General features: G+C 39.7%; 1 protein-coding gene across 2 annotated transcripts in view; it reads left to right on the top strand.

The window, feature by feature from the left end:
- LOC111872567 overlaps positions 1-8,026 on the top strand; it is a 67,538-nt gene extending 59,512 nt beyond the window's left edge. For both annotated transcript variants that reach the window (XM_023866613.2, XM_023866612.2), the window contains one exon: positions 5,673-8,026. In XM_023866613.2, coding sequence (XP_023722381.1) covers positions 5,858-7,684 — 1,827 coding nt within the window. In that variant the 5' untranslated portion in view covers positions 5,673-5,857 and the 3' untranslated portion in view covers positions 7,685-8,026. The remainder of the gene's footprint in view (positions 1-5,672) is intronic.
- Positions 8,027-22,318: the final 14,292 nt, after the last annotated feature.

Below are 22,318 nucleotides of genomic sequence, written 5' to 3' on the forward strand. Positions count from 1 at the left end.
GTTTGTTTTTTGTTTACTTTTAGTCACAAGGCGAAAGAACAATGACAAGAATTAAACAATTAACAGCAGATATAGGTGTAAATACATGTATATTGTATTATGTATATTTTACAAGTTATTTTGTGGGCTTCATTACAGCGCTTTTGCTATTGAGATTATATGCCGTCGAAACTGAGCATAGTTGAGGAATGCTAAAGGATTTGGAACGGAACGGCCTTGCTAAGTTGAAGTGCTATCCCAGCATTTGCCTGGAGGAACTTCAGTCATTATAACCGATGTCCCTGCAGAGATTCGAATCGAGGACATACAAAATATGACCGTTACCGCTGCGCCAACCCGCCAAGTATTGTGTTCTTTTGGGGTATCACGCATTGGACAAAGTCCGGAAAGTGGTTAATCCCAAGAGATTGTCAAAACACAATCAGCTTGATAATTTGTCAATTTGTCATCGTTGAGATGTGACGTACACTTTTGTGGCATGTCTGCTGAAAACCAGAATTATGAAATCTAATAAAGGCAGACGTTACTAGGGAATGGCTCTGTAAACACTCCCGTTGCTAGACACTGGCTCATTAGCTGTCACATGATTGCTGCAAACAAGCACGAACGCAGCAATACAAGTAGAATAACGTTTGAAAGCGGTGTTTCCTTGCGGTCCGTGCCGAGGCTATGTAACAAGATGCCAGCTGCCTTAACCAGTCAATCCGAGTCGAGAGTCTAAAGAGGATTGAAGAGAGAGTCTGGAGACAGAGTTGCAGGAGCTGGTAGCTGAGGCCGGGGACAGTTTGGGAACCCAGAGGAAGGGGAACGTTCGCCGTTGGAAGCCACTACCAGGCAACGCAGTGAAGACCGTGACACAGAACACTAGTCTGTGTGTGATAGTAATTAGTAAAGTGTAGTCACGAGTTATTTAAGAGTCCAGTAAATCCGATTACTAATCCAAATCCCGTCTATAATCACTCTAACACGTGGCGATATTACCTGAGAAGTGCACATTCCTTTATCTTGGTTATTAGCAAGCCCATCAGGCTCATGAGAGATAATACTATACAGTATGCGATAAAATATTATCGTCACACAGAACTTTAGTCAAAGGACTTAAGGTCTCTACCCGAACCGGTTTATTTTTTTTTTCCTTGACACTACAGCCCCAGTGGGCCTAGGCCTACCTCCATGAACGTCTCCGTTCACGAACCGGTTTATTACCTTAAATATTATCGTGACCGCTTTCACCTGAGTCACTCTAACATCCCATCATGCGACGCTCTATAATCTGAGACACTGACGCCATAATTAAATAAAATACGTATGTATTTGAGAACAGGGTGCTGAGGAGAATATCTGGACCGAAGAGAGATGAATGAAAGAAGGTTGGAGAAAACTGCATAACGAGAAGCTTCTTAACTTGTACTCTTCTCCAAGTATGCTTAGAATTATTAGACAATATTAAAATATATCTTATAGAGATAGGATGAGACGGTATGGATTGGATTGATCTCGCTCAGGATAGGGACCAATTGAGGGCTCTTGTGAACACGGTAATGAACCTTCGGGTTCCATAAAATGCTCGGAAATTCTTGAGTAGCTGCAGATTTGGCTTCTCCTCAAGAAGGGCTCAGCTCCATGAGTAAGTAAGTAAGTAAGTAAGTAAGTAAGTAACTATCGTGACTGGGATTTTTCACAGTTTTCTTCAGTGCTTAGAGGTGAATTCCGGGATGTATGTGTGTATGTATGTAAGAGGGGTGGGCCATAATAAACCGGCCCTTGCACCTTCAATGATCTATTGTGCTTCCCCTTTTGATTTTATTCCTACACTTCGGATGAAATGTAGGACCTAGTTGTAATTGTAATCATTTTGTCCCATAAGAAACTGGCCCAGGTGACGAAATCTGAAATAAGCTATGGCCTCACAATCACATAGGATATGTGTGGCTGATTGAACCTCTTCTAGGCACCTTCCAGAAGTGAGGTCATTTCAATCCCAGTTTGAAAAGGTGTCCTTTTAGGTGACAGTGTCCTGTGAACAGTCCTGTCACCTTAATTGTCCTCTATTTAGCTTCAACAGATCCTTCGGTCTTCTGGCAGAGGACCCTGGTATAAATCCCTTTGCCTGTTTGAGTCCAATTATGGCTTCCCAGTGTTTTATTGTGATGAATTCCGATATATTCCTTTGAACTTAGCCGTGACCTCTTCCTCCTACATTCCTTCCAGCTGACTGGTCAGAATCGTCCTACCATCTGACGCTATATAAACTTAGTTCCTGATCACGCGGCTACATAAATACGTCTTGGTGACAGAGTAAGGAAATATTTTTGGCCGTGCCTCGAGCCCACGTCAGGTCACGTGGGATTTGTGGTGGACAAAGTGGCACTGGGGCAGGTTTTCTTCGATTTCTTCGGTTTCCCCTGCTAATTCTCATTCCACCGTTTGCTCCACACTCATCATTTATCGTCCGGGACTGGTACATTAGGCCAGTGAGTGACCGACGTACCAAGTCTCACCCCATCCCAAGAAAGTAAAAAAAAAAAATATATATATATATATTTTAATAGTATCTGTCTGAAGATGTTGAATTTAGATGGATTTAAATTTGTTCTAAGGACAGCAAAGAACGGATTCCCTCAGCATGGATTTCCTTATATATTTGTACAACTCAGTGATCATGTGATGTTCTGCACGTGTTTTTTTTTCCAAATTCAAATGTTTGTTTTCTTGTGTTTGGAATTTTGAAGTGATTCATGGCACGTAACATTCTTGGAGCGAAAGGTGAACGTAAGGAACAGCAATTATCACGTTGGCGTTGATCCAGAGAGAGAGAGAGAGAGAGTGAATGGCTTACTGAGACCACGCTAAGGTTGTGTAATTTTTGCTTGGTGCTACAAATCCTGTACATCTATGGTCCCGCAGAAAGAAGAGCACTTCGTGTTAGTCTTATTAACTTCGGTATCACAAATCATCCAATGTAAACAAGTTTAATATAAACAGCCAAATATTTGTATGGCCTTACATGTTTTGGCCCTCCGGAACCATCTTCACAGGCTCGGCACTAAGAAGAACTTGCTTCTCCTTAGTATAATCATACGTAATAAGCCATAATGTATGTTCAAATTGTCGATTTTTAAATATTATCAATAAATAAGAAGTTTTGGGGCAAACTAATTCTTACTTTCCTTGATAAGACACGGGCCGTACAAAAAACGACTCGTTCAACAATTCTTCAATTGTTGCCTGTGTATTCTTTGCCGCGGTAACGTTTTTGCCGATCCATTTCCTAACAATGAGAGCAGGGATACACATATAGACACACAGACTTGCGAGTATAGGAGGGATTTATGAAGTACACAGTTGGTATGGGTTCAGGTGCCATGATATATATACCGAGTTTCATAAATATTGGTTCAGGCATTCAGAAGTTTATGGGGGGGATACACAGAGATACAGACAGCATGGAGATAACATAAGCCATATTTCATTTTTTTTCAAAATAAGGAAAAATGGGTTAAAAAGGTATCTTGTTGTCTGTTGCATCATCCGATTCATGCGCCCTTGAAGATAGCCCCAAGGACAGAAACGTGCAAAGCTGTATATAAATAAACAATCAAGTTCCTTCCGTCAAATGTGACACTTTTTTAAGTTTTCCACCTCGTCACCACCTGCCTTACATGTTTCGGCTCACCACGGAGCCATCATCAGAGGCATTTATAGTAGAAAAGGAAATCACCAACACACAAAACTTCACTTTGTCAAAGATAGCCACGTTCCAGTTAATTAAAATAATTACAAATAGTTAAAATTACCCAGAGCGTCGGTTCACTAAAAGTTTTTCACATGTAAGGCAGGTGGTGACGAGGTGGAAAACTTAAAAAAGTGTCACATTTGACGGAAGGAACTTGATTGTTAATTTGTTAGTGTGACGGACCAGAATGAAAGACCTTAAACTGTATATAAATATTAAACTGTTTGTATGAAATTTGTTTACACTAGATAGTTTGCCATCCAGAAGCTAATGCGTAGCGACCAAGATGCCTCACTATAAAATGTCGTATTCCTTTTTGTTCACTTCTTAAATGCGACCGGAAGTTGAACTGAAATGAGAGTCGAAATTGCAGTTCGTATCTTTAATGGCATATTTTTATTGCCCTGTGAGCATCACTTATATTTTAATTTAAAGGTAAAACTATCCCTGTAACAAGCCATGGATGTCCATTGGTTTATGAGACGTCGAGGATCTCACATTTTCTAGAAAATCGGCCCACAGATGGCGGTGAGGTTGTCAGCCTTACGCACATGCTACACTTTACCCTCAAGAAGATTCCTGGTAGTAATTGCTTTCAGAGGCTGAGTCGACCCCGGGACCATAGTGCGGCTGCAAGAATTATCTAGAAAATGTGTGAGCCTCGACGTCTCACAGCCCTATGGGCCTCAGCGGCCTTTTACAGGGACAGCTTTACCCTTACTACCTTTCACATTTTGATTCAACTCATTAAACTGCGATATTTGCCTAGGTTAATTTCATTACACCTTCTAGATAGTTCTTGGGACTTCATATACGGAATTAAGAAGCCCGTGTATAATTAGACCACGACCTGAATTTATCCAAGAACCTAGGTTCATTCCCCTGCAAGAGCAAATGATTTTTCTCTTGAAGAATGCCATCTGGAGCCACCTGCTCACGCTGGTTCCTTGCTCGTGGATTTTACTACCTTGAAGATGGAGGCGATATGTTCCTCCGAAACGTCGGTTCACACAAGATCTACACGGCTCCACATCCCAGAAAACGGCATTCTTCATAGTCACCGTCGTGAAAACCTCAAATCGATTTGTCTCTTGTTTACAGATTACAGGCCTTTTACCAGGTGATGAAGTCAGAACGCTCATCTTCATTTGTTTTTGACGAAGTTAAGTGCAGCTACACTTCTGGTCCCCCAACATGTTCATGAAACTTCCGTTAATCCTTTGAAGCCCAGTGCTTTAACACGCACTCTGACACTGCAGGGTTCCGAAAGGACATCCTAGGCATTTAACAAGCAGCAACAAAACAGAATCAACCACAAGATATAATAAAAAGAAGAAATAGTATCTAAACATCTGTGTTTTAACGCGTTTTATCATTATGACTCTAAAATGTAGTATATGAGATCCTTGACATTATGAAGTTCTCTTTATTGTCAAGCCTCTGAACATGGCGTCGAAGGGCTGCAACATGTAAGGCCACATAAATAATTTAATTATTTACAACAAATTCCTTTACACTGGATGGCTTGTCATTCCAAGATACCAATGAGCAAGTCATGATCTGTTCTATCAACTTCGACCCATGCGCATTCTTCAAAATACTCTTAAGTCCAAATTAATTCCGATACCAGAAACAGCAATTAAGACTCCTCCACCAAGTAATTTTGTGTCATAGATAATAATAATTTTAGGTTGTCGCAGAGATGGTTGTGGAAATTTATTTCATGTGCGATATAAGTCTGTGAAGCTGTGCTTGCTTCCTGTTTCATGCTTGGGTTATTCTTCCACTCTGAAGATGGAAGCGATATCTTCAAGCGAAATGTCAGTTGTTTTGAGACGGAATACACGGTGTTATATCCCATAATTTGTAACTCTTATAAATAACAATAGCGATAATAAGTAACCGTTATTAAAATATGAATGGAATTATGTTGCAGGCTGAGGAAAAAAGTGCTTAATGTTGAGAACCAAGACGGAAATCAAGGTTGGTGGCGTAACGCTTGCCTCTGCAATGATCAGGGACATCACTGCAATATCGCCAACCGTTCGTGAGTAAAAGACGCCAGAAGCCGACGAGGCGAATAGCAGCTGCTCTGTTACCCCTCAAGTGTCACAGGTAATCATGAAATATTCTACATCTACTGCGGACGCTGTTTCCAACGGAGTTACACCAGAAACTATAACAGCATCAGTATCAAACGAGGAGTATATACAGAATATTCCAGATGTGTATAACGAAAATACTTCAAGAGACATGTGTGTGCCTTTGCCTGAAGTTGGAAGGTCTGACGAACCTGTTAGAAGTGACGTAAATAACTCTGTGATACAGTCAAATTGCAATATTTCAGAAATAAGAAACAAAGCTCCCAGTGACAAAAATGGAAATGACGATTCAATTATGCAAACAGTTGAATCAAATGTTATGTCGAACGCTGTTACACTGAATGTTTCAAGAACTGTGTCAGAAGGAAGTATCTGTGTAATTGATTCAGAGCGACAAAATGAGTTTGAAGTGACTGCTGCTGGAAGTAAGTCAAAAGAAAATGCTCCTAGTGCCAGAGCGGAAGATGAATCATTAATTAATCAATCATCGTTAGCATCTTCCAGCACAGAAATTGACAAGAATGTACAGTCTGAAGACAGAGTTTATAAAAGATCGGAATGCTCTCCGAGAAGACTCAGCCAAGAGATTAAAAATGCTGACGTCATAGAAGAATCAGCAAAATCTGTTGTAGATTCAGAATATTCGAAAACAGAAAAGAATTATTTTAATTCTGACGGTACTAAAACTAATTCGGTATTGCCTGAATATTTGAATGTGCTCTTGGAGGGTATGGATGTTTGTGGGGATTCCCGATGTCCTGTGGACTCAAAGCCAGAGTGGGTTGACTTGGGTAAATTTCGTACAGGTCAACGTATTGCCATGAAGTATCTATTTGGTCTTGTGCTGGCCGAAATGCTTTCTCTCATGATGATCTTAAGTTATCCAAACGGCCTTCAGCCACTTATCTTCACAGGAAAATCTAATACTCCGTTCAAATCATTCAAGAGATACTTGTCCACAGTGATACGAGTTAGATCGTGGTATTCGGAAGACATCTGGGAACCTGGAACAGAGGGTCACAAGAATATTAAGGCAGTTAGAGCGATGCATGAAACAGTCAGACAGGAATTGCATAAAACTAAACCGGACGAATTCCTTAAGAGATCAACATTAACAGGGAATTGCAAGTTTGTATGCAAAGAAGCGGCGATTTGGAGTCCTCTTCATGAAAGGATACGAGAAGACTTCCAGAGATCGTGTTTATATCCTTCCCCTGAGCAGCGTCCATTTCTTACTTCCAAGGCCAATCCTGTTTTTGTGAATCAGATGGACATGGCCTTAACTCAATTTGGATTCGTGGGGCTCTTCGTTCTGTTCCCTGGTAAATTTGGGGCCCACGGCATATGTGACGAGGAATTGGATTCTTTTGTTCACCTATGGCGTTGTCTGGGATACGTATTGGGTTTGGAAGACAGGTACAATCTTTGTAACGGTGATTTAGAAACAGTTCGACAGAGAAGTCGCGATATAATTCATTTCTGGATGAAACCTAATTTACGTGATGTATCTCGTGACTGGGAACACATGACACGTTGTGTAGTAGAAGGAATTAACTACTACATTCCTGGAATCACATTTGAAACTTCGCTTCTCTATTTGTGTGGCATACTGGGCATTTATGCTCCGAGAATTTCAGCAGCACTCACTTTCAAACAAAAGCTGCTTTATCAGTTTATGACATTTACGTTTTGTGTCCTGCTTCGTCTTCCAGGCGCCCCTTCCTTCTTCAATTGGTTAATGAGTTTGGCGGTAAGGTTAGCCCAAGTGGCTTCACCGGAAAAATTAAGGAAGTTTGAGCAGAGAAAATATCCGTATGAGGAAAATGCAACTTGCACAAAACTATAAAAGTCTGACGTCTTTCAGTTTAGGTACAATCTTTGTCTGCCTCTCTCTTTTTCTCTCTCTGTCAATTTTCATGAAGTCTTTCTGGAATAGAACGATTCCATACAAATGGCGAGGTTTTAATTTAACGCAAATGTTGAAAGCAAAACTATCTGTCCCCTACCCGACGCGTTGCGCAGCATCTAAATGCTCCGAAAGAAAAATGTAAGATTTTTTAAACCTATAACCTACTTTCTGAGATTATAATGGCAGAAATTGTCATAATCCTGTAGTATTATTTTTTTTGCTAGCGGGGTGGGACTAAGTCCCTTGCACTGCGGCCACTTATGGCCTATTGTACCAGCCCCAGATGATAGGTGAGGGTGATTGTAGAGCAATTGGTGGAATGAAGATTGGAAGGGGAAACCGAAGTACTCGGAGAAAACCTGCCCAAGCGCCACTTTGTCCGCCAAAAATCCCACTTGACCAGACCCGGGATCGAACCCGGGCTGTCGCGGTGGGAAGCCAGCGACTAACCGCTTGAGCTACGGCGCGGCCAAATCCTGTAGTAACTGTTAAATAATATTACCACGCCTTGACATTGCTAAGGGGTATTTAAGAATGTGAATGCGTTCATGCAGAATAAACTGCACGGCAGTCTTCTTTGTCAGAAATTAGAGGGTATGGCTTATAGAGTGGCGCATCGGACTCTTCTGAAAGTACAGCTCACACCAAGATATAAATATAAAAAGCGCAAAACTTCAACTTAGCCAGCATTCCTAATTTGAATTGTATAATAATTGTTTAATAATGAAGCCCATTAATGGTAGTGGGGTAGATCTCACTTGCGTTGCTTCCAAAATGCGTACTTTGAAATGTTTATTAGTTCTGTCTACAGATTTTTAAAGCGATGAAGATATTTGCTAATTCTTTTGCTTTTCAACTGAGGCTGTAGCGATGTTCCTTCCTGTTACAGAGAAGATAATGAAAAGTTCAGTCCAGTGTGACATACGAGTTTACAACATTTCAGCCCTCATTCACCTTACATGTTTCGATTCAAAAGAATCATCTTCAGAGGCGCACCACTACGATAAGGAAACACTGTCACATAAGATATTTTAACAATATGCACTTTAAATATGACTAATGCTCTCTATATAAATTTTGTTATCACGGTTGGTTTTGACGTTTATCTTAGGCACTCACAATGGCGCTTCTTGAAGTGTAGATTTACTGGTTAATCTGACGGGGGTTTTCCACTGAACGCAATATTGTGTTCACTTTATCATACAGTAGACTCCCAATATATTTAAAATTGTATTAAAATTTCCATGTGAAAAATTATTTATTATATTAAAATATCTTGAGGCGACATTGGGTCATGTCGTTTTCCTCCTGATGGTGGGAAATGTCGTTTATTTCTCTTGATTTTATGTTCTTATTATTAGTAGTGTAGTTAACGTGCGTGCTGTGTAAGGTGAATGAGGGCTGAAGTGTTGTAAACTCGTATGTCACACTGGATTGAACTTTTCATTATCTTCTCTGTAATTAATAGTGTGACGGACCAAAATGAGACAAGTTAAATTCCTTTCTGTTGTTATGAGGTCACGTCTTTTGACTATAACACAATTTCCCTTTAACTCTGGTTTATTCTTACGGCTCCGTTCTTTGTGTCTTGACTGAATTTTTATTTACTTTAGTTTATTTAACGACGCTTTATACTGTTAAAATTATTTAGCATCGAATTGTAGGATACTTAGTAAATAATGAATTAGAGGAAATGTACAAGGAAGTGGTTGTGACCTAATTTACTGCTGTTACGGCAATTGCTTAGAGGGACTGAGGGAAACCATAATAGTAAGATAATGGGAGTCTCTGCTCTTCTGACCGAGATTTGAACCCCCGACCTCCAGAGTACGAACCAAGATTGCTAACACTTTTCAGTACAGTCAAAAGACCAATGAAGAAGAAGGTATTAGAAGAGAGCAGTCTTCTGGGATGTGGCGCCTTGTAGATATTGTGTTAACCGACGTTTTGGAGGAACATATCGCCTCCATCTACAGGGTGGAAGAAAAAAGAAAAAAATCCGCAAGCGAAAATCCGGTGTGAGGAGGTGCAAATAGACTAATCTTATGAAACCTTACAAGGTATTAGAAGGCTGTCAGATCGAAATTAAAGTCGAATCATGGATTTAAATATTGCAGAAATTTCAGATTGAATGTCCTGAAGGGATAGACATTTTTACGTATAGGCGTAGATGGTAAGATAATATTAAAATTAATCTGACGAGAATACAGTGTGAAGTTGTGAACTGAATTTATCTGGCTTATGACAAGTTTAAATGTAAAACCTTATGGTTCAATAGAAGTAGGTAGTTTCTTGATCAGCTGAGAGTGCATCAGCTTTTCAAGAAGAATTCTGCTTCATGTAGTATAATAATTTGCAGAGGTTTGGGGCAATGTAACATATGAGAACTACTTCATGCAATAGTCTACTATTGGTGCTGGTAGCTAGGGGTCTATAGGACGTAGAACCTATTGGTAGTTAAATATACTGCAGTTATATTGAAAATAATATGCAGTACTGAAAAAAAAAGTTATGTACTTTTCATTTCCTGTTCTTAACAGTCAGTAAGAGTCAATATTTCATTTCTTGCAAGTGAGCGTTAATCTGAATTATGTATTATAGTGTCTACATCAGTTTTAGTTTAGACCTGAGAATTACCCATTCTACTTTGAAGTACAAGCTGTATTATGACGTACAAATTAACGTTGAACACGGACGTCAGCAGGAAGGGGAGCTAGCTAGGCAGCTGACCCCCACCACAAAGAATGTTTTAAATATAATTCATTCATCATTCATTCATGTGTAATCTGTCAAGACGACAGGTCCACAGTCTCTTCCAAAACAGTTCCTCCACTTGATGGGATCTAGAGCTTTCTCCTTCAAATGAGAATATCCTCTTCTGTCCCCAGGGTCATCCAGCATCTTCCTACGTCTTCTTCCTCGTCTTCTGGTCATTTCTATCCGCCCCTCTTTCTTTCCTTCAATAACTTCTTTTGGAAGGCAGTTACTGCGTAAGATATGACCAATCCATGCCAGTGTGAACCTCCACAACTCAATGATGATGGGTAAATAAATGTTTAAAAACTGAAACAGAAGTTTGGAAGCAAATATTCTGGCTACCCTCAATTTGAAAAACTAATCCTGCTGTGCCGTGGTGTAGACCCCTATTTTTATATATTCGCGTAATTATTATGGGCTTCCGGAATGTAATTATGATTCAAATTCTATAATAAAGGCCGCGCCATAGCTCAAGCGGTTAGTCGCTGGCTTACCACCAAGGCGGCCCGGGTTCGATCCCGGGTCTGATTAAGTGGGATTTGTGGTGGACAAAGTGGCGATGGAGCAGGTTTTCTCCGAGTACTTCGGTTTCCCCTGCCAATCTTCATTCCACCAAATTCTCCATCATCATAATCACCCGGGGCAGGTACAATAGGCCAATCCGTGGCCGCCGTGCCGAGTGGACCCAGCTGGACTCCACCCCCCACTATGCGAATTAAAAAAATTGTAATAAAGTGTGTATTGATTTTGAACTGAAACAGTTTTTTTCCTTCATATTTAAATGTATAGTATATACATAGTATGTATTGTATATACATGTACATAAATTGCATATACACATACAAATCTCAGATTGTGTTGACAACAAATATTTCTTTACTGTAGTGGAAAATATTTTGTATTTATATGTAACTAATAAAAGGTTATATAGGCTCCACTTTTATATCAGGGGCGATAATGATATCAGAGTGCATACATTTATATAATATTCCAGTCCAGCTACATCTTCCGTATGCTTATCCAAGTCACTGTTTACCAACATTACCATTATCGTCATTACATTTCGGTGCATGATAGTGGAGTTCCAGTGTTTGAAGCAACTTGTTAAGTTTTGTGTGCTCAGTCTGAATACACGTCAGGTTTGTATTAGTGAACCAAGATGCAGTTCTTTTTCCCTCTAAGACGAAAAGTTTTAAGGCATATCCTTTCACCCCCTACAAAATATCGACTTCTCAGATCACAGAATTAATAAATTTTCTCCTGTTTCAAATACAAATTACTTTCGTACCAGATTTTAAGATGAGATCTATCTATGGCTTTACAGCACGTGTGGGCCTTAGCCGCTTTGTCGCTTTCCTATTCTATGCACATTCCTTAAGGGGGCCCGCGGTAGCGTAGTTGGTTGACGCACTATGCTACAAGCCGGAAGGTCGCGGGTTCAAGTTCCGATGAGGTCATTGGATTCTTTCAATTTACCTAATACTTTCAGCCGTACTATGGCCATGGGGTCCACTCAGCCTCTAACAGAAATGAATACCAAGAAATTTCCTGGGGTGTAAAGTGCGGCCGGCGCCTAAGGCTGACAACCTTGCCGCCATCTTTGAGCCGATTGTCTAGATAATGTGGGAGCCTCAACGTCTCACAACCCTATGGGCCTCCGATGCCTGTTACAGGGATAGCTTTATCTTTCTTTTACCTTATACACAATCCATAAGACTTTTTGGATGGGGGGTCAGCCCGTCGCAAGGCTGTTACCTACACATAGAACGACACAAACACAGACATCCATGCTTCGAGAGGGCTTCGAACCCACGAACCCAATATTCTAACGGGTGAAGACGATTCATGACTTAGACAGCGCGATCACTGTGATCAGCTTTAAGATGGTGTCCGAAGCTGCATTATCTTCAGCTACTCTAGGGAATAAAAATGATTCCTAAAATTAATTAAAATGAATCTTGTGCATTGCAATACATGTATATTGGAAGTGGTGCATACTGAGTTTCAACGAAATCCGCCAAGATTCTATAGCCATTTTCGAAAATAGTTTATAGAAATATCCATAAGTGTTATGTCCGTTCGTCTGCCTGGAAGTAACAGCTTCTAAACCATGGAATTTACATCAGTCATTCTCGTGATAAATCTGTATTAAATATTGTATGGATATTTCCATTTTGACACATTCTGGTTCATTTAAACACAATTTACATAAACGTCTACACCGATTATTACGTCTGAAATATACTCGTACTCGTCTTACTGACTTTCCGCTTTCTTAGACACCTTTCTAACTGCTGCCTGTCTTCGTTACGTCATGGCCCATTTCAATGTCAGACACGTGTTTGCTTAACCAGCTAACTATTGCCCATGCAAATGCATGACTAGACGTCTTTCTACATATTTATTATTAGCAACCTGTTATGCATATTATGAGAGGTACCAGTGAGGCCGTCAACACAACAATCAATAAATAAACCAGATATTAACGTATAAAACTCTGTTTTATAACATATTACACAATAATAACTTCCACTACATCAAAAAACAAAAAAACAAACTCCGTGATTTCAGTCCGCAAGCGAAATATACCGACCGAGCGACCGCCTCTTGTCGGCTAAGTTAGTGCCAACTTTAGCGGATAGAGGTGTTGCGTGGTCAGCTCAACGAATCCCCACGGCTTTTAATTTCGGGTTTCTAGAACGGAGCCACTATTTCCTTGAAATAGCTCCTCAGTTATCCTCATGAGGCTGAGTGGACCCCGTTCCAGACCCACTGCTCAGAAAATCTGGTAGCGCCGAGAATTGAACCCGAGACCTCTGGATCTGTAGCCAGGAACTCTGACTAGACCACAGAGGCGGTCATTTCCACTAACTTCAGTCTTCTTACAATAGTCTAAAACTACACCTTAAGCACATAAAGCACACAGGACACACAATGTAAGGACTACAAATCTGGAAATAAACACTTGCAATAAACACCGGCCCTCATTGAAAATGATCAACACACACGTAATAAGAAAACTTTTATAACGCTATATCACATTCTGTGTATTCAGTATGTATCCAATGACGTAAGTAAAAAAAAAAAATCAGACCTACATAAAAATCACATAACAAAAAATACATAGAAATAACAAATACCAAATAAAAAATCTCTCGTTTTTAATTACAGAAAAACCTTACAAAACCACGGCTACAGTTTACGCTTGTAGTGCTCAAGAATTACTTAAACTGACAAATCACCAGATATCCCCAAAGACATTAAATAACCATTTGTATCAAATTACATAATTACAGCACCAGTAATCCATATATATATATATATAAATGTCAACTTCTGCTTTTCGCTTATATTTCACCGATGAACAACGAAACCAACGTAGAAGACAGCCTCCTGTCTGAAAGATATGGAGGTTCAAACGTTTCGGTGTGAAATTGACGAGTGAACCTCAAATGTTAAGAAGGCAGGAAACTATACCTCCACTCCACCATACATCTTCATGGTGTGCTGCTCAGTTAAGCACAGGGACTGCTTTACTTGTACCTAATAAATTTTTAAGCATGATACGTATAATGTAAATACATACATATACATTAATATATATTTTTATGCCTTGTCGCATGGTAATGTGTAATGGTTTACAATATATACTAACATGGTAATATGTAATGGTTTACAATATATATTAACATGGTAATATGTAATGGTTTACAATATATACTAAAATGAGTGACCCAGATAACTAACTTGAAGATTTTACATCCGTTCGTTATGTACCAGCTACTATCTGTTTATTTGTAAAGACAAGACCCAAACCCTAATGTTCGAATTTGCCTCCAGCAAGTCCACAGGGTTACAGTTTTAGTTCTCGCAAACCCCTACAGCTTTTCAGTGCTAATGTGGTGGGTAGCATGGCGGTTGCCTGAGACTTGAAAATTATTTCAAGGGTTTCTCCAAGGTTAAAAAGATTAAGAAGGCTGCGCTAGATTATCACACAATATTCATTTGGCAGCTGTATGACCAATGCAAGCTGGGCCTTGGCCAGCATCCATTGCAGGAAAACAGTGAAAGCTTTCAGCTAGAGTATAACTTACGAGCAACAATAGTATCGAGGGTGAGAATATATGGAGCCTTACTTCCACGTCATGGTGGATTAATTGCATAGAGCCAACCTCAATTATGAACAGAACGCTCTTCTGTGTCATGGTTCCGCGTGGTTCAAAAATGGCCCGATGTTTTGGAGGAACATCATCTCTATATTGTGGCGTCTATGGTTCTGCTTGGCACCTGTTTTTGTGCTGTTTTTCGCATCGCATAGTCTACAACCCTGGAGAAACATTGGGTCTTTTTTCCAATCACGCAGTATTGAACCAGAAGACCGTACGAAGACCGTACTCTCCAACTATGAAACTTTGGATGTAAATAGTTAACAATTTATCACTCTGCACGACACTGAAGTAGGAAGCAGTTTCAGCAACAGGTAAGCTAACCAGCAACCTTCGAAGTATTTCCTACCGATTAGTACAAAAAGCATAGGCACTTGTTAATTTTCCCAAATTATACACGAATATGAAAAGACTTTGTTAAAGGTGTAACCTTACGTCATAAAAATGGCTTGCAGAATTGCTAATATAAGACGTCTAAGGAGCCCAAGGCACAGAATACTATCTCAACCTGACCAATAAGTTACCATGGTATCGATGGATGTAACCGTTGGATCACATTATTGAAAAGGTGCGATTTGATTGGTTGACATTTTCGCCATATATGGCAGGTACATCATACCTCCTAGGTCATGCTAATACCCGGATACAAAATCTGAAATTTGTTGCCAATTGGCGTAAACGTTATCCTCGAAAGCTTTCTGAACTTATATCCGGGCACTAGGATAGTCGAGGAGGTATCACCAGCCCCTACTACACTAGTCGGAAAAGTGGAACATTTTGCCAACTAATATCTTAACGGACTTCCATCGCCATTTTCGTTTACTTAACTGGGCCTTCAAAACTGGCATCCGACATTTTGTTTCCGACCCATTACACCATCGGACGTTGTAGCGTCCAGATATTGAAAATTTAAAAATGCGTCAAACCTCCATTGTGATGCTGATTCAAAATACCCATTTTGATACCGATTGCCGTAACCAGTTCTTTAAAAATCACTGACATTATATCAGGGTACTAGGAGAGTCGAGGAGGTATCAGGTGCCAACTGGTGCTCTAGTTGGCAAAACGATTCATCTTGCCATCCAAGTTCTTTGCGGGATTCAGTCTCCATTTTTGTTCAAGCTATTGGAGGTCCAACATCGGCATTCGACATTTTGTTTCCGAACCATTACGCGATTGGTCGTTGTATCGTCAATAATAGGAACAAAATGGCGATATTATGGAAATCTTTAAATGTACATAACACCTCGGTCATGCTAATACCCGGATACAAAATCTGAATTTTGGTGCCAGTTGGCTTAAACATTAACCGATGCTCTTGTCGGCAAAGTGACTCATCTTGCCAACCAAGTTCTTTGAGGGTTTCAATCGCCATTTTTATTCACGTGATTGGAGGTCCAACACCGGTATTCGCCATTTTGTTCCCGCCCCAATTGCGCGATTGGTCGTTGTCGCGTGAATACTAGAAACAAAATGGCGATATTATGTAAATGCTATAATGCACAACATACCTCCTCGGTCACGCTAATACCCGGATATAAAATCTGAATTTTGTTGCCAATTGGCGTATTATCCTCGAAAATTGTTTGAACTTATATCCGGGCACTAGGATAGGCGAGGAAGTATCAGCGGCCCCTAGTAGGCTAGTCGAGGAAGTGGCATGTCTTGCCATCTAATATCTTTACGAACAACCATCGCCATTTTCAACACTCGATTGGACGTTCAAAACTGGCATCCGCCATTTTGTTTCAGCTCCATTACGCTATTGGGCGCTGTTGTGTTGATATTCAAAAATGTAAATATTCATAATACCTCCATGGTGATGCTGATACCCGGATACAATATATCCATTTTGTTCCGATTGTCATAACCGGTACTTTGAGAAATCACTGAAATTATATACGGGTACTAAGAGAGTCGAGGAGATACCAGGCGCCAACTGGTGCTCTAGTCGGCAAAGTGACTCATCTTGCCAACCCACTTCTTTGAGAGTTTTTCAGTCGCCATTTTTGTTCAAGCGATTCGAGGTCCATTTACCGGCATTCGCCATTTTGTTCCTGCCCACACTGCGCGATTGGTCGTTGTAGCGACAAGACGAGAAACAAAATGGTGATATTATGAAACTCTTTAAAAGTACATTATACCTCTTCAGTCATGCTAATATCCGGATACAAATTCTGAACTATGTTGCCAATTGGCGTAAGACTTTTCTCGGAAACTGTTTGAAATTATATCCGGGCACTAGGATAGTAGAGGAGGTATCAGCAGCCGCTAGTAGGCTAGTCTGAGAAGTGGCACATCTTGCCATTCAATATCTTTACGAATAACCAACGCCAATATCATTTACTAGATTGGACGTTCAAAACTGGCATCCGCCATTTTGTCTCCTCCCCATTTCACTGTTGGACCTGTATTGTCCTGTTCAAAAATTTAAATATTCATTATACCTCCATGGTGATGCTGATACCCGGATTCAAAATATCCATTTTGTTACCGATTGTCGTAACCGGTTTTTTGAGAAATCACTGAAATTAGTCCGGGCACTAGGAAAGTCGTGGACAGGGGGATGAGACTGGGATAGGAGAAGGGAAACACAGTAACGGTTATGGTGTTTAATTATATGCAAATTGGTAAGTATGAATTTTGATTTGATGTGCTTGCGAGACGAAAGTAGACATTTGCGAAAGAAGTTACATCTCCATATTTATCATATTACACGTATTTGTGTATATGAATGTTATGCTTACTACCACAAAAGAGATTAGAAACATAGAATTCTATCAAGCCTAACATTTTTGAGGTTATCATGAACTGTCATCTAAACGATATTTGTTTTATGATATGTTCTGCAACTTTCGGTTTATTCCAAAGATTGTCTGTAGAATGTGAAGGAGTTCTAAGAGTACCGTGATGGTGTTATAATTTTTGTATTGCTTCTTGCAATATAAACATGAAAATAAAAACTTGTGCTGCTTCTAGATGCTTGTCGTCCAGCAAGCAAGGCATCAGAGTCTTCAGCTTTCTAAGGGATCCAGCACGGTATGTCTGTTTTAATTCGTGGTGTAATTACTTTATTATGTTTTGCTTAGTCCAATGAATAAATTACGTTTAGTGCATGTCTGTGTTCAATTTATTCAACATAACCCAAAAATTTAGAATGTGTACCAAGTTTGTAATGTTTACTGAAGAATTATTCCTAGGTTTGAGATTATTTGTTTTACTTTTATGGGCTGTGGTATGGGCAGGAAAAGTTTGAATATCCTGCACTATTGATTCTGCTAGAAGGCTGCACAGTAAATATTTGTGCAGCAAACATTTCCTGGACAGTGATTTCACTACAGCTGAAAGGGTACACCTGAACAGAGTGGCAGTTCCATGTGACTCAGATTCTGCTTCATGGTCACTCCCACGCCCTCCTGTCCATTTCTTGAATATTTTTCCTCACAAAGACTGTACTCGTGTTGTATTTCCTACTACCTACAAGACACTGGTGCCATCCCCTGTAACACATATTCCTGTCCATGCATATGGTCCTTCCACTTCCCTTAAAATGTTTGCAGTGCAACCATTACCAACAGCAGCCACCAACTTTTGCAGTGAAAGAAACCTCGTTTCTCCTAAGCCCTGTAAATGTAAATGCTTCTGATGGGGACTCAGGCATATCAATCATTGCAGCAAGCCACAACACTGTACTGGCTACAGTTAGGGGCCACTGCACTCTATACTATGAATTATGTTCTGTTATGAGAGAAGTGGCTAGCGAGAATAATGAGAGCTAATTTTTGAAGTAATTGTCCCAAGAACCCTGTTGTGATCAAACAAACGTCATTGTCGTCATCATACATTGCTTATGAAACTGTACTTCAATATACAATTTTATTATAAATCTTATTTTACTGTCCTATGTGCAACTCTTTAAGTTTTAAATTTTAAATTTTAAACATAAAGTTAATAAATAGTTTCATATAAGACTGTAAAATGAGATTTATAATAAAATGGAAGAGTGCAACAGAATGCTACAATATAATCTTATCTATATACATGTTATATAGAATATGTCAAATGTTTTAGGGTAATTAAAAATGTTTGAAGAGCAGAACACACTATCAGTAATATGATTCATAAGAGAATATGGTGGTCAAGACTTTGCTATGAGGAGTAATTTAATCAAATATACAAAATTTTTATAATGGCAGTCCCTTTAAAATAAAGTGTATTATTTTGAAATCTGAAGAAGTATGGTAGTCCATCATGTAAGGAAGCCCACTAATTTCCTTTTTAATGTTCTTTCAGGAGGGTGCTGTGGTGAATACCTGGCAACAGCTGTTTGATGATCACCTTGTGAACACATTTGAAGCTATTCATTTGTAGTCTGGTTTGAACAATAATCCAACTGTGGGACAGTTTGTAGATGCCCTGAAGACTAACATCATCAATGCACTTGCCATCAGAGGTCTGTGTGGAACTGTTTGTGAGTTTGATGGTGCTACTGTTGTGGGTAACCTGTAGTCATTGTTCATGGCACCTGAGGCTTCTTCACTAAATCCGTCCACAGGTCATGGCAAGGTAACCATGATGAAGTTCCTGAGTTTCCATGTTACTCAACAAGTACAGAAGGACATGGTTGCTGTAGTTCATGCTGGTGACATTGAAGTGTTCTCAGTAGCCTATGTCAGTGGTTCCATTGCCAGACAAGTGCTTCGTGGTGTCAGCTGTGATCCATGCAAGACATGCCTGACATCTGAAGTGCTGCTATCAGCCAATGTCTTCATATATTTCAAGGAGTGCAGTGATACAGTACAGTCTCTCACATGTCCTGAGACATTGGTGTGGAGACTGTTGGCATGCTGTAACTCTAATGAAATCTATGATGGCAGGCAATTCAATTCATATTGCAGCATATCACAGCTGCCATTAAGAGCACCATTGACTTGGAGTGGATTAGGTGTACTGGTTGTTCACTTCACTACCAACAAATAGTAGATGGTACTGTAAGATGTCTCACAAGAATTTACATTCTTTGGTGGTGTAAGTGAACAAACAGGTTGATAACCGAAGCAGATAGGCAGAGGGCCACAAAGAGGAAGATTAAGCTACTGACACATCAGTAAGTCATTAAGAAAGTAATGCTTCTTCATCTTTGCCTTGTAATATCCTGCCCATACCAGCCCTGGAAATCGGCAGAGAGCAATTATTAAATTACTGGAATAATATATGCCAACTGCTCACATTTGTTCAGTTAGTTTGTTATTTTTGCCACATTACTATGTTTAATATTGAATTTGGAAATATGAGCATGTTTCAACTCATGAGGTTTGTCAGAGTTCTAGAATTATTTTGTTGCTTTTCATATATTATTAAATACAATCATAATCTTGTTAACAAGAGTGTCTTATCAGATTCTCAAGTTTTATTATAGTACTGAAATTAATAACAAATGGAAACCTCCGTATTATTACTCCCTATACACGATTTATAACACATGAGTTATGTTCTGTGTTGCTTTCAAGTATAGGTTGCAAGCAAAGTTATGAAGTTGAATACAAGTATCTCTGATGGAAACAGAGTTTTCCTTCAAGTTTACACACCATCAGCTTTCTTAAACACAAGTATTCTATATATGTTACAGTTCAAATATCCATTGAATTTCAGTAAGGGGGTGTTGAATTGATGTGAATGTAATGTTCTTATTTTACAGGCACCGGTGAGAAACTTTCTCCCGATAAATAATGTTGCAACCTGATATCTTGTAATGCAGAGGTTCTTACACCATTGTGTGTTTTCTGTTTTCGAACTGAATTTGATATCATTTAACTCATGCCCCTCCAAATGGTTTTGAATGAAGTGATATTAAACTCAGTTCAAATACAAAAAACACACAATGGTGTAAGAACCTCTGCATTACAAGAGGCCAGGGTTGCAACATTATTTATCGGGAGAAAGTCTCTCACCAGTGCCTGTAAAATATGAACGTTTCATTTACATCTATTATTATTTCTAGCTATTCGTGTGAACCAGTGATTCTTTGGGAGGGAGCAGTACACAAAGGTTGGTGGAATGCTAGCATGCTTTTTTATAGACAGGTAAGGTGGTATGATAGCATACACACTTACCGACAGAGCTCTCGGCACTGGCGGCAGCTATTTTGTATCAAGAGAGTAGCACCAGGCACTGAGATAGCAGTGATGTTTCATGACGTTTATGACGTCACGGTGGCCATGTTGACCGCCAGTTGCATTGAGTTACCAACCCCTGGTGGTAAGCGTAGTAACTGCTAACCGGTGCTATCTACTATCTATCTATGTTGTCAGAATTAGTTCTGATTCGCTTGTCAGGTTGTCAGTTCTGGACGTTATGGAGGCCAAGGGGCCAGTTAGGTTATGATAAATTCCATTAAGGTTACAGGATTTTAATTAATTAGTAATATATTGTATTAATATTTATGTACGTTGAGGTAGTGTGACGTTACATGTGTGATATGTTTGTAAGTGCCAAGTATTATCATGCAGGAATGATATGCAGCCATAATTTTTTGTGTCATTGCAAGCCACATAGAAGTTTTACATTTTTTGAAATTAAAAGTGGATCAAGTTTGAAATCGTACGTACAGATTCGCATGAAAACCAGAATCTGTTTTTTAATGCTGTTCATGTAATTGTTTCAGGCCTGCGACTCACCAGCAGGAGACCTCAAGTGACTCTTCAGCCATAAGAGGAAGGAGTTGTTGCTGTACGGTCATAATGAGCAAGTTACAACATTTCTCTGACGTCAATTATGCTGTCTTATCATCCATGTATGGCTCTTTCAGATAGCCTTTTCTCTTGCGGCTCTGCCACCAGAATCTCTGCATGTCAAGACTGAAGTGAAAATCTGTGCATGTCAGGACTGAAGTGAAAATCTGGGCATGTCAGGACTGAAGTGAAAATCTGTGAATGTCAAAAATGAAGTGAAAATCTGTGAATGTCAAGACTGAAGTGAAAATCAGGGCATGTCAAGCCTGAAGTGAAAATCTGTGCATGTCAAGACTGAAGTGAAAATCAGTGCATGTAAGACCGAAAGATGACAGGAAAATACTATTAACATATTACAGGAAGAAATGTCAGTTTGATGTGTGTGACCATGTCAGGCTGATACTTATTTGTCCAACAAACTGCCTCTCTTGCTTTACTGTGTTTGCATGTAGGAGTATAATACATATGCATGATATCATCTGACTTTGTGTCTTGCTTTGATGCTGTCTATGTGCAGCATCGGTTACTATTCACTTACTATTCTTTGTTGCCACTACATGTTTCAGCCTAACTGATGGTCATCAGGTGTACAGACTGTTGTGATCACAGAACCTGCTGCTTACTGTGATGCTGTTCTGTTTCTATAAATGTAGAGGCCTCGGATTGCATCTGGTTATGTGGGTTAGTCATTTTTTATTTAGGTGTCCTTGAGCTGCTGGTGTTTGCTTCATGGTTTTGTTTCGCTGTGGCTGTCTTGAATGTTCTTGCTGGGGCGGGAATTTGTTGTGTTGATGGCCAACCACAGCACAACAAATATGACCAGCTCAAGGACACCTAAACAAACAGATGTTTAACCCATATAACCAGATGCAATCCGAGGCCTCTACATAACAGAAACAGAACAGCATTACAGTGAG

This window comes from Cryptotermes secundus, unplaced genomic scaffold, assembly GCF_002891405.2.
Source record: "Cryptotermes secundus unplaced genomic scaffold, Csec_1.0 scaffold1045, whole genome shotgun sequence".
NCBI lineage: Eukaryota > Metazoa > Arthropoda > Insecta > Blattodea > Kalotermitidae > Cryptotermes > Cryptotermes secundus.